This window comes from Beta vulgaris, chromosome 8 (genome assembly GCF_026745355.1).
Source record: "Beta vulgaris subsp. vulgaris cultivar EL10 chromosome 8, EL10.2, whole genome shotgun sequence".
NCBI classification, from domain to species: Eukaryota; Viridiplantae; Streptophyta; class Magnoliopsida; order Caryophyllales; family Amaranthaceae; genus Beta; species Beta vulgaris.
In genome coordinates, this window is record NC_079209.1 from 25,657,586 (window position 1) to 25,671,997 (window position 14,412).

A 14,412-nucleotide genomic window follows, 5' to 3' on the forward strand; every position below is an offset into this window, starting at 1 on the left:
TTAAAGAATGAATAATAAGAAAAAAAGTGGTAAAGAAAAATTAAAATAATAAATAACATCAGCAACAAGATATTTTCAGGAGTATAAAGTGCTCTACTTAAAATTGTTATGTTACAAATTCTTAAAGAAAGTAATAGTAATAAATAAATTCTCCCACAATTTCTATTTGATGGATAAATTTTCCATTTATTAGAGTTCCTTTTTTTTCTGGTTACACCTTACGTTTTGTACTTTTAGCAATGATGTATAATTGTTTTACCCTATCCTACTTTATCTCGCCTTCCCAATTCTTTTTCATGAAAGAAAGATGTTTCCATTCACATTTTCTTAGATTATTCACACAACAACTAGCCTTTCACACATCACTACATATCGTTTCCTTGCCTTAATATATGTCTCTACAATAATTATAAGGGGAATTTTACTTTAAGCTATTGTAATTTAGGCTTTTTCATTTGGTACCCAATTTTTTCGATCCTATATGGTACCACTGTAGTTCGGACTTATTCTCTAACGGAACATTATGTTAAAGAAAACATCAGTTTGGGAGTTAAATAGGGTTAGAGATTTGTCTCATTTTGCATATTTAAGATTTTTGGAGTCATTTTTATCCTTAACGACCAAATTTAAGTTCCCATTTGGTAAAAACATAAGTAGACATTTCTTGACACTTAAAGCGGGGTTTTATTCATTTTCTCCAATTTCAACTTCAATTTTGACTCATAAGAACCGAAATGACTCCCAACCCTTAAGTGAACTATTCTTGATAAACAAGGCACGTATACGAGGCAAACTACTAACTCTATTTAACCAAAAAATTATGTTTTATTTAAAGGAATACTACACTAGATAATAAGTCCAAACTACATTGCTACCATACATATTCCAAAAAGTTTTTGGGTACCAAATGAAAAAGCCCAAAGTACAGTGGTACCAAATTAAATTTCCTTAATTATAACCATATAAAAAGTACGAATGGAATAAATATAAAAAGATTAACATACATGTATAGTGTAATTTTGAATGAACAAACTAAGATATATTACTATGTAAATCGAGTATAATTTTTCTGCATAATTCAAAATATTATAACTCATATGCCAATGGAAAACTCCTATCAAAAAGTAACTGATAAATAATATAATCATTACTTTATTTTATACTATTGAATGTATGATATAAACTATTATCTATATATATATAGAAATATTGATCCTGGGATATACCCTTGGAATTATTTGATTTTATATCTGAGAAAATTAGGTTAGATTCGTTTTTTTCAACTTACTGAAAAATTAAGAAAATTCCGAAAACATAAGAAAAGTTTAAAAAAATAAAAGTTCCTAAAGTAGAAAGAAGTTCGTAAAAGTTATAGAGGAATAAAAAAAAGCTCATGAAATTCAGAAAAATCATAAAAAGTTCATAGAAGTTCTAGAAAAAGTGAGATAAATAAGACAAGTTTCAAATAAATGAGTTAAAACATGCCCTTCATTAACTGGTGTGGTTATGCAATGGTGGTACGGGCTATTTGCAAATGATCTTGTGATCAACATCATGGTAACCATCTATATTAGTTTTCTAACAGGTTATTCCTATTAGCATCACACTTTTCCTTTTTTTATTGTATGCAACATTTTGACTTTTACTATTGGCAATACACAACTTTGACCATTGGTATCTCTAAAATCTATTTGTGAAAATCACGAAAATTTAACATCTTGTTGATATATATTGAGATAATTCTAACAATATCTCGTATGCTAAATTTTGTATTATATATTAGTCACAATTCTTGGTCAAACTAAGCATATATATAACGAAATATTCAAAACATTTCAAGTGAAAGAGCACAACAGAAGTATTTATTAGCTAGCTTAGTAGACAAAGTTCATGGATGGTTTAATTGTTAGCGTGAGTTTATCCTTTTATTTTTAGGATACTTTATTTAATACTTATAAATTTATTTGCTTTAAGATATGTGGCGATCCTATAGTTATGGGACATAAGACTTCTATTAAATGATTTCCTATTAGGGTTTATCATGGAGTAATCGTGTTTTTTACAAGTTTGCTTAGGATATTTTAGGGTTCGGGTTCTTATATAATAGTTCAAAACAACGTCATTATTATGATGATTGGATTGATAAAAATTGCTTTTCCTTTGTAACAACTATTTTTGAGTATATAATAACAAGCCAAAAAAATAAGAGAGAAAGTAAGAGAGAAAGAAGAAGCAAAAAAAGTGAAAAGCCCTAATTCCTTTGAAAATGAACCCTAGAGTCCGATAAAATGCAAAATTCTCAATTCCTTTGTCAATCTTTGTTCATTTATGTTGTGGTATTCCTCTCTTTATTAATTGAGAGGTATTACTTACCTGTTTGCAAACTAGTTTGTCTTCTCTGAATTTGGTTACTAAATGGAAGTTTATAATTAGTAATGATGAATACCCTAAATGCGTAGAGGGTAGAGTGTGCTTTCAATTAAAGCTACAAATTAGGTGTTTCAAACTATTTTACAGATTGGGTTCTTTTGGGTTTTCAATGAGTGTTTAGTAAGGAGTGCATTTAATGCTCTAATGCAAGGGTTAATAACGGTGACAGTGATCTGAGTATATGTGTTGAGTTTCGTTATGCCAGTAATTAGTGTGCTAAGGTAAGGTTTTTCCTTAATTTGGGCTTTTAGAATTGGCCCGCATTTAATGCAATGGTAAGTATCATCTCTCTCTCTCTCTCTCTTTTGTGATATTGTATTGGTGGTTGGCCCATGCAAAACCTAAGCCCTATCTAAACCCTTGTTGGTTTAAGTTGTATGCAACACTCTTATCCTTGTTGTTTTCTCTCAATTCTGATTTTTTCTACTTCATTCTATTTGCGAAAGATTGTTGTGTGCTTTTAATGGCAAAATTTACTTCCTTCAAGGATATTGCTCTTTCTCCCTGTTTGGGTGCTGGAAATTCCATGGATGCCAAGTAGTAAGGCTTCTGGTCTTATATCCGATGGTAATATCTATGCTTCTCCAGATGGTTGTGATGTTGATCCCCCTCTGGCTATTAATTTTACTGTAACTATAATCCTTAATAATCTTTCTCAAGTTCAGAAAAATATTGATGAATTATCTAAGACTTATTTAGTAGGAAAAATGTTGGGGAATGCTCTTGACATTCGTACCATTATTTCTAAACTAAATCTGACTAGAAGTTTATGAAAGGGGATTTATAATATCTTGAGATGCGTAACAATTGGGTGTTAATTAGATTTGGAAATCCAGATGACTTGTTTTTTGTGTGGTAAGAGAGACATTGTCATGTACAAGGTGATCTCTTTGTCATTCAATCATGGAAGCCATATTTTGATCCTTATTTAGAAGAGTAAAATGGGTTGACCGCTAGGTTCAGATTCCCATATTTCCAACTAATTTGCTAACTTTTGAGTTAGTGGCTAGTTTTCAGGAATCTAATAATGTTGGTTTCTTGATCAAGTTGGAGTTTAGATCTTTATTAAGGAATAAAATTCCCTTTGCAAGGGCCTATGTTAGGGTGAAAAAAAATTGATCCCTTGCTAGAGTATGCTGAGGTGAATAGAACAAGTGGTAAACACTTATGGCTATATTATTTGGTATGAGGAGTTCTCCTCTTAGTGGTTATTTTGCGGTAATGATGATCACTTTATTCATCAATGTCCTTTGTCGACTTAACCTCCAAAACAGGTTACAGTATGTTTGTTGAAGAACCGTAAATAGAAATCTCTTACTGAAATTCTCAATAAAGGCTGCTTTTCAAGTATCTACTAGCACTTGGGCTTAGAAAGCTAATCTTATGCCAGCAAAACCTAAAGCCTTGGTGAGAAATGCAGGGTTTAAGCATGGTTCTAGCCAGTTTTAAGGTTGGTCCTAAAAAAAGTTCCATGTATATTAATCAAAGATCCTGAAAAAAGGAAGTTTATTGGTAGGATTCATGGAGCAACTATTGGTCATGGTCAAGGGAGAGGCAAGGCCCTTATGATGTCATCCCCTCATGGTAGATATATGATAGTGATACTAAGTCTGATGATGAGACGATGGGACCCTTTGCTAAACTTTGTCCCTCTTCCAAAGAGTTTCAGCTGAGTTTGTTGAATCCTCCTCCTTCTGTTAAGGAGGTTAAGGCAATTAAGGAATTTTCTCCACCCTCTTCTCTTGGTATTACGGATTCAGTTCTTTATCCTTTCCCATTACAAGTTGTACTTATCCTAAGTTCTATAATGATAATCAATTTGCTCCCTTCTCTAGGTTTGAACAAATGATCAATTCATTATTTGAATATGATGTGGAGAATGTTACTGTAATGCTTAATGTTGATCCATCTTTGGATGCTTTTCAGTCTCATCCTGATAAATATCTGAAGTCTATTACTTCTTAGAGTTCAATTGTTAAAAATGTTGCGGCATTGAGTGTTGAGCATGATTCTTCTCTGTGTAGCTCTACAAAGAGAAGGAAGAGTAATGACGATGAGGATTATGCCTCTTCTGCTCTGAAGAGAACTCGTGCTTAATCATGATAAGTTGCTTTAAGCTTAATGTTTCAATGTCTTTAAGTTTGTGGAGTATAAGGGAGTATGGTAGAAAAACTGCTCTATATAAGGTTAAGAACTTTTGTCTTGTAAATAAGTTATTTATATCTATGTTATTTGAGACTAAAGTTGTTAATTCTCCTTCACCTGTGAAGCACGTGATTTAAATATTTTGAAGTAATTCCCACCCTTGTCATGTCTGGTGGGTTATGGTTGTTATGGAAAGAAGATCTACAACCACTTTCTTTACGTATTGTGTTTAAAGCAAGTCGTTTTATAACTTGTAATATTACTTATCTTGTGCCTAATCTTTTATTTACAGCTATCTTTGTTTATGCTCTGGAAAGGGCTCAAGATAAAAATGAGTTTTAGGTTGAATTAATCTATTATGTTCAAAGTTTATCTCTTCTTTTTATCATATTATGAGATTATAATGAGTTAAGTTCTAGAAGGCATAAATAGGTGGTACAAATTTTTGCTTCTCTTGTCTATTTCGTATGAATAGTGTTATTAATAGTATAAGTTATGCTGAGTTATCTCATGTTGGTAATCGTTTTACATGGAGAAAGAAAAAAAGTTGGATTGGTGATATTTTAGAAAGATTAGATAAGGTTATGGTTAGCACAAGTTGGCTTGAATTTTTTCCTTTTGCTTCTGTTTATAATCATGTTTTTACTTCATCGGACCATTATCAAATTATGATCAAAATTGATAATGTAGCTCATCAAAAAGCTCCCTTATTTAGGTTTGAGAAAATGTGGTCTTTGAGAAAAGGTTTTAATATCCTTGTCAAAAAGACTTGGTGTTCGAAATTTAATGGTTAAGTTATGTTTCAGTTTCTGCAAGAATATAAACTGTTGAAAGGTAAGTAAGAATAAAGTTAGGTTTGGTATTTCTGGCAAGTTCAAGAAGTTCATGCAAAGCTTAGTGATGTTCAATCTAAGTTAATATTTAATTCAAATGATGATTATCTCCAATCATATAAAGAAAGATTATTGTTAAAGTGTTCTAATTGTTCCCCTACCAGTCGGCTTTTTGGAGGAAAATTTTTGGGCGAAAGTGATGTTAATACCTCTTATTTTCATGCTTCAGCTACTATCAAGAAAAATTGTCAACAAATTCAACGTTTTGCACAGAACAGCTCCAACTTTAAACTAACTCCATAAAATTCCACCTTTTACCTTAGCTTCTTACAATAGTCCTTTACTTGTTAGTGACTTGCAATTGCAGGTAAAACCCACATGCTTTATTCTCCTTATCTCCTTTTAATGTATCATCTTCTTCTCCTCTAACTTCTACTTTATTTCTCCCCTACTCCAACACATTCAATAATCTCCTCTCCTCTGACTTCCTTCCCCGCCTCATTTTCTCCCATCATCACTTTCAGAAAGAAAATAAATTATATTTACCATAGTTTATGACTATATGACTTAATAAAGTTGGAGTGGTGCACCCAATTGAAGAGATTATACAGTTTCAGATGAAGCTTAATGATAAAAAAAAGACGAATTATGAATAACAGCAAAAGAATCAAGTAATTCTAAGAAAAGTTCGAAGAAGAGAAAAATCTCTCACAGGAATTCAATCAAACACAAGAACTGTAGAAGAATATTTTTTTAAATTTTCTCAATTTTGCGAATCAACATGGTTTCACACTCTCAGTTAATGAATTTGATTTGCAAATCTATGCTTTAATCTAGTGGTTTAACACACAATTGCTACGTTACTCCGACACCATATTCAACCTGGCGTGTCGCGTGTCGACTCGGCACAACGTGCGACACGCCTAGGAATAGGCGTCGATACCCGTATCGGAAAAGTGTCGCCTATCGACACCCATTTGACAAAAGTAAGAAGAAAAACGCAGAGAAAAGGGTGAAAATATTCCTATTTTGTTGAGTTCTCTTCAAATTTTGAAATTTAGGGCTTACAGGGTAAACCCTAGATCTGCTATTTGAAGTGTGAATTTTTTTTAAAAAAACAATTTTGATGGAGATATGTAGCATCATTCAAGTAAATACAGATTAATATTGTAAAAACATTACTCAGGAGGTTAAGCCGCATAGAATGGTGTGCGTGAGAAGATCGATGAAGATAGAAGAGAGATCATTGCCGGTTGCCGGCGACATAGAGGAGCTCCCATTTGACAGGATTTTGCTTATAAGATGAAGAGACGTGTTTTTTTTCCTGATGAATAATTAAGAGACATGGGGGATTTTTATTATCGGCCTCTATGTCTTATCTTGATAAACTTTGTATGGCAGATTGGCACCTCATCTGATGGCCCAGGTGGCTTTTACTTCAAAGCAAAAGTGTACACTTTAAAGCAAAAGTGTATACTATTTAATATAAAAAAAAAAAGTGTATAATAGATAAATTTTACTATCTGTAGTATGTGATATCCTTTTCTTACCTATTTGGTGTCCCTTATTTTACTTTAACTTATTTATTAAAAAAAGTGTTTTTCTTAATTTCACATTAATACATTACTATTCATACGTAGCTTAACAAGTTCAATTAATAAAAAAAGCTAATCCTATATGTACGTGTAGAAATCTTTATCAAAGTATTTACAAAGTTTTGTTAAGGGGAAAAATATTTATAGTTATTTTTTTTAGCCTCTCATATTATTTTTTTAGAATAAATGAAAGGAGTATCTTGCATATATATTTTTCTCTTTTCTCTTTCTTATTTGGTGTTATCAACCGTCTAACCCGCCCTTTCCATATATAATAGAAAATTAGAAATAATTAGCTCTTTGAAAAAAATAAGAAACTTGATAAATTTATAATTTTTATATGTATTATAAATATGTCCTTATTTGTTAGACATTTATCATTAACAATAAAAAATAATCAAATAACTGTAAAATAATTTAAAAAAACATAATAATAAAATCATTCTTAATATATTATAAATAATTAAATGAAGCTTAATAGTTTTACTTTTGCGTAATTCATTATATTAGTGCTTGAAATTTGCTTTGGCAAAAGTGCTAGGTAGAAAGAAAAAAGGAAGTATAGGTAAAGATAATGATCACAAAAACTATAATAGTCGAATCTATTGAATATGATTAGAGACTCAAAGTGACAAAGATAAAAACATATAATATATAGATCACCTATAAGTAAAACAATATGTTAAGTTAGTGACAACAACATTTATAATGATCGAAAATACTGAATACAGTTGTAGTGATAAATACAAAAACTCACGATCTTGATAGGTTACCTATAAGTAGAATAAGTCAACTAGTGAAGAAGTATGATCTAGGCTAAATATGTATAATGACTTTAGTTATTGATCGACTAGAATAACTATAATTTGTAAGAAAATAGAACAAATATGATATATACGTTAAGTTAATAATCACAATAATTATAATGATCAATAACACTAAATGTGATCATAGTGATAACGAGGAAAACTCACGATCTTGATATGTTACCTATAAGTATAATAAGTGAAGAACTATAATGTAGATTGAATACCTATAATGACATTATTTATTGATGGATTAGATTAACTTTAATATAAGAACCTAGAACTATTATGATCTATATGTAAAACTCATGATCATAATAACTATAATAATCAACTATATTGAATGTGATCGTAGTGATAAAGATAAAAACTCACGATCTATGGGTTACGTATAAGTATAACAAGTGAAGAACTATGCTATTGACTTATCTTATATGACTTCAATTATTCATGGATTAGATTAAGTATATCTCTAGGAAATCATAATGATTATGATCAATATTTTAAGTATGATCACGACAACTATAATAATCGATAATATTTAATATGATCATAGTGATAAAGACAAAAACTCACTATATATAGGCTACCTATAACAAGTGAAGAACTATGATCTTGACTTAATACTTATATGACTTCACTAACTATCTATCTATATCTATAGGAAACCATAACGATTATGATCTGTATTTTAAGTTCATGATAACGACAACTATGATGATCGATAATATTTAATATGATCACAGTGATAAAGACAAAAACTGACTATATATAAGTTACCTATAAGTATAACAAGTGAAGAACTATGATCTTGACTTAATACTTATATGACTTCAGTTTTTGATAAATTAGATTAACTATATCTATAGGAAATTATAAAGATTATGATCTATATTTTAAGTTAATGATCACGACAATTATAATGATCGATAATATTAGATAATGATCACAATAAAAGACAAAAACTCACTATATATAAAAGGTAAGAAATTCACTAATTAATATTGTAACTAAAAATAGATCCAAACTAATAAAAAATTGATCATGTCACTTTTTTTCAAGAGAGATGTCACATTTTATTTATAAGGAAGATGTCACAATTTTTATAAAATGGTGCCATGTAGGCCGTAGCTAGTAACACAAAGTAACCTGAGAACCTTCTAGTTTCTTACTTTCTTTTAGTTTGGAGATGTACAGTTGTATGTCATCATCATTTATAAGCAATCAATTCCCTTCTTCTACTGGGAACTTCATATTTCATGACCTTTGCAATTCTCAACTCAATCGCAATTCTCAATTCTCAAAGCATTATACTCTACAACCCCTTCATCTTCTTCGCATCATTCCACAACTCCAAAAATGGGTATAATACTACTTCTCAGTTCACTAAATTACTCACACAATCTGCTCCATCCTTAACCTCTTCCACAAAAATAAACAATGTCTAATACAAACAATAGTGAAAGAAGAGAATTACGTAGACCAATCAACTATATTATCACACCTCTATGGAAGTATATACATATTATACAAGACAATATAGATGGAGGTGGAAACAAAATGTTGACTTGCACCTTTTACAACAAATCAGTCAAAAGCTCATATTCAAACTTGAAGGCCCATTTGCTTCGTGTTCGAGGGAAAAGGGGTTGGTATTTGTGAAAAGGTCAATGATGATATTTTTAAAGAAATCAAGCGTGAAGAGGACCAAGCTATGCTAAATAAGCTAAATGCAGCTACTTAGGCAGAGCAAAGGTCAATGTATGTTTCTCTTCCTCTAGATTCTGATTTGAAGCAACGAAAAAAATGAAAAGGTAATCAACCTAGAAATGCTATTATAAACGCCTTTAAAGCAAAATATAGGGATGATCTTAAAAAACTATGTGCTAGAATGCTTTATTCAGTTGCTATCCCATTTAATTTTGCAAGAAACCCTTACTTTAGGAATTTTTGCACGAGTTTGGCCAATAGCAAACTTGATGGGTATCTTCCCCCACCCCCCTTATAATCGACTTAGAACTACCTTGCTTGCCCAAGAGAAAGCCCGCCTTAGGAAGTTGTTGCAACCTACAAGGGATCGTTGGGTAAAGAAGGGCCTTTCTCTATGCTCTGATAGTTGGTCTGATGGGGTTAATAGGCCTATTATCAATGTTATGGCTGCATATGGTACATCAACTATATTTGTTGATTCTATTGATGCATCTGGAAAGCGTAAGGATGTTGCATTCGTGGCAGAGGTGTTTATACAGGCTATCAAAGAAGTAGGACCTGAAAATGTTGTCCAAGTTATTACAGACAATGGAGCTAACTTCACGGCAGCAGGTATAACTTGCTTTGTTTTTTTTCCTACAGTCCATTTATTTGATTATGTTTATGTATTCAACTGAAATCTATATTTTTACTAGGTTCTATTGTTGAATCCAAAAATCCTCATATATTTTGGACACCATGTGTGGTGCATTGTGTCAATTTGGCCTTCAAAAGCATTTGTGAACCAACTGAAAAATCTGCCCATTATGATTAATGTATATGGCTACAGCAACTGTGTGCAGATGTGCATGATATATAAAAGTTTGTGAACACACATGACATGGTGAAAGCAATATTCAAAAAGCACACTAAGTTACAACTCCTATCTGTTGTTGAAACTAGGTTTGCAAGTCATTATGTTGTTGCTGAAAGAATGAAAGATGCGAAAGATGCACTTGAACATATGGTAATGGATCCAGATTTTAGGGTTTGTTTAGATTACCCAAAAATCCTATTTATATAAAGGCTCGTGAATGTAAGGAAAGAATTTTAAGTTTTCAAAATTTGTTGGGCCTATTTATGAAATGATCAGAATTGGAGATAGAGATGCACCTGTTTTGCTTTTTTTTATGACATGTGGGACTCTATGATAGAAGGAGTAAAAGTTCAAATTTTTGAACATGAAGGGGAAGATATCCAATCTGATTCGTCTCCTTTGTTTAATGTAATTCAAGAAGTTTTAGTTACTATGTAGAACAAAAGCGACAGGCCTATACATTGCTTAGCACACTCTCTTCTTCCGAAATTTTATACTATAAATTGGCTTAAGGGTAATACGGCAGGATTTCCTAGGATTGCACCTAATGAAGATGAAGAAGTCTCAAATAATAGAAACGAGTGTTTGCGGTATTTGTTTCCCGATCCCAATAGTTTCAAGCATGCTCGATTAGAGTATAGGGCTTTTTCTAGTGGACCTATCCTCTTAATCAACCACACATTATTGCTGCCAGGGATGATGAAGAACCTATTATTTGGTGGGCTAATTATGGTTCTTCAACTCCACATTTGCAATCTCTTGCCTTCAAATTACTTTCACAACCAGCATCCTCTTCATGTTGTGAAAGAAATTGGAGTCACTATGACAACATCCACATTGTTAAAAGGAATAGGTTGACTTCGAAAAGGGCTAGGGATTTAGTTTTTTGCCACAACAATTTACGTCAAGTGGCAAGAAGGGAGGAAAGTTATAAATCTGGCCCTACTCGATATTGGGATATCAGTAATTCTATTCACATACATAATTATAGTATATTATTTTTAGATTTTGATGTTATTAACTTAATTATTTTTTATGTTGTTTTGTGTAGGGGGTGATAAGTTTGATGTCGATGTCGATGTTTGTGATATAGCAGATTTGTCTATCAACAAACCAGATTTAAGGAGGGCACTACTTGATGTCGAAGTTGGAGAAGAAGATGAAGATTGAAGATCGAAGATTTTTTGCTATGGGACTTGAAGTTGGAGCAGCTTTTTTATTTTTAAGTTTAGTTTTTTAAGTTTAGATTGAAAACTTTTTGCTATGGAGACTTTGAGAGTTTGAGTATTGGATATTTTGGATGTTACGAAATATTTTGATTGGATGTCATCTATGCATTTACAAGTTTGGATTCTATAATTTTTTAAATATATTAGTATTGATTTTATTTTTATTAAAATAAAGTATCGGTAATTTTTTCCGACACTTTCAATCATTAACGTGTCTAGAATATTGGTCAAGACACTCTATTGACTATATCGGAGTGTCGGCCAAATTTTTTGGAGTAGGGTGTCGGACCCTCCGATCCCTACTTGGATACGACACTCGTATCCATGTCGGAGTAACATAGCACAATTGAATCTCAGTCAACAAATTTAGTTTATAAACAAGTCAAATCATAAGAGAAACGACAGAATAGTGTGGAAATTACAGGATCCGAAATTTTGATTTGAAATTGAATTGAAGAAAACGCAAATTATCTAACCTACTATGGTACCTTAATAAAGTTGTAGTTTGAACTTTGATGAACAAGATAATCAAAAATCTCATAATAGGAACTTTAACATCCATTGAATATGAAACTTCATTATAGAGAATGTTTAGAGAGAGAAAATTATGTGAATCTATCATTACTAGAAGATAAAATGAGGTAATACATCTATATACACACCATATTCAGATGAGCTAAAGTAACAAAGCTTCTAGAGAGAAGTCGCCAAGTAAAAATATTTGAATCTCCAAGAAAGTTCGTTGAGACAGCAAGGTGATGTTGGAGACCCGGAGGAATGAGCTATAACAGGACTAATTTTTCTTCTTTGGTAAAACAGCCTAAAAAATAAATGGGGATGGTGGGATGATTTGTCCTAGAGAGATATAGCTATGGATGTAGATGTTAGATAGAGTAATGGAAAAAAAATTAATTTCTTCATTACTCCATATTGCTTAAGTATTCATCAATAGCTAAGTACTCCGTAATTCACCTAATTATCTTCGATTATAAGCAACCGTTTTCCCGAGAAACTAGACCATCGACAGATGAGAGGGGTATGCTGTAAGCATGGATCATTTTCGCTTTTAGTCCTCTGACTCTCTCTCCTCCATCTCTTCCAATCAAGAAGAATTCATTTATATATAAAAAAAAAGAGGTAACCTGTTTCCAGTAGGTGACAAGTGAAACATGACTATTTTAAGAAGATAAGATGAAAGGTGGGATTATATTGAATTAGTCCAAAGTTCGGATTGTTTTATGAAGACAGCTCAAAGGTGGGATTATTCCCATCAACATTTCCAAGATGTTATTAAAAGATTCATCTCCAATTCCTAATGTAGTTTCAATACATCTACAGACTTTGTTCTAATTACGCCTATTACCTCCGGTTATGATAATAAATGTCTGGTTAAAGATGTTTCCAATTCTGAAATAGTACTAGTTGTGTTTGATCTGGTCCGGATGGTTATCCTCCTTACTTTTTCCAAAAGTACTGGTCTCTTATTGAAGAGTCGGTTTGTAGAGCCGTGAAAGCTTTCTTTCATCAGGACGAATGTTAAATGAGATAAACCATACTTTTTTTTTACTTTAATCCCCAAAATTTACAAGCCTGAAATGACAAATCATTTTAGAACAATTAGTTTCTACTATATTAGGTGTAACATCATCTCAAAAAATTTGACCCATCGCTTATAGAGTTTTATTATAAAAATAATGATCCTATGCAGGGTGCTTTTATTCCTCGCTGTTTAATATAGGATAATATTCTGATCGCTCATGAAGTTTTTCATTGTTTAAGAACAAAAGGGTGTAGAGAGGGTGGATAGCAATTAAGTTGGATATGAAAAAGGCGTATTATCAATTTGAAGGGAACTATATTTTTGTTTCTTTAGAAAAGTTAGGATTGAATAGTAAATGGGTTGGTTGGATAAAATAAAGATTGTATCACGTCAGTATCTTTTTCTGTTCTAGGTAATGGTATCTCATGGCAGGGAATATTCACTTCTAGAGGTATTCGTCAAGGCGGTCCTCTTTCTCCATTTCTTCTTATTTTGTGCACTGAATTGCTAGCTCGCCAGATTCATAACCAATGGTTTTTTTAATACTAAATGTTTGGGTGTTAAATTGGGTAGATCTGGTATTAAAGTACCGTTTTTAACAATTACAGACGATAAAATGCTATTTGCCAAAGCTAATAATTAAAGTTGTCAAATGATTCACAGTGTTTTGAATAAGTATTGTAGTATGTGAGGGAAGCTTCTTAACTTACATACGTCTGCTATTCAATGTACTAAGAACGTATCACCTCAAGCTTGTATCTTTTTTGAGGAAATGTTAGGGATGGATAATGCGTCCTCTTTCGGAAATTATCTTGGTTGTCTGATTATTGATTCTAGACTTTCAAAAAAATACTTTTAGGGAGATTGTAACTAAATCTGTCAAGCAGGTTTTCTAGGCGGAAAGCATATTCTTCATCTCAAGCTGGTCATACCATTCTCATTCAATCTAATTTAACGTCTAAGACTAGTTTTCGGATGCAAAGTTTTTCTCTTCCATATATTATCTTGCTAGATTTAGACAAAGATAGTAGGATCATTTTCTAGAGCAAGGATCTAGATAGTGGAGCTGACAATTTTGTTGGTTGGGATTCAATCTATCAACCCAAGTGTTTTGGTGGTTTAGGACTTCGAAAAGCTAAAATTACTAATATGGCCTTTCCAATGAAAATTGTTTGGAAAATTATTAATAACCCTATGAAGATTTGGGTGGAGCTGGTTGCTAAGAAATACTTGACAAATGATTATTCGTGTTTTTATAGTTTGGGTGC

The 14,412-nt window shown here is 31.9% G+C and overlaps 1 protein-coding gene across 1 annotated transcript; it reads left to right on the forward strand.

Moving 5' to 3' along the window:
- Window positions 1-8,972: 8,972 nt before the first annotated feature.
- On the forward strand, window positions 8,973-11,719 carry LOC104883799 (uncharacterized). Its single transcript, XM_010668362.4, has 2 exons — window positions 8,973-10,131; window positions 11,427-11,719. The coding sequence occupies exons 1-2, from the start codon at window positions 9,675-9,677 to the stop codon at window positions 11,543-11,545; spliced, it is 576 nt and encodes a 191-aa protein (XP_010666664.1). The 5' UTR covers window positions 8,973-9,674; the 3' UTR covers window positions 11,546-11,719.
- The last annotated feature ends 2,693 nt before the right edge of the window (window positions 11,720-14,412 follow it).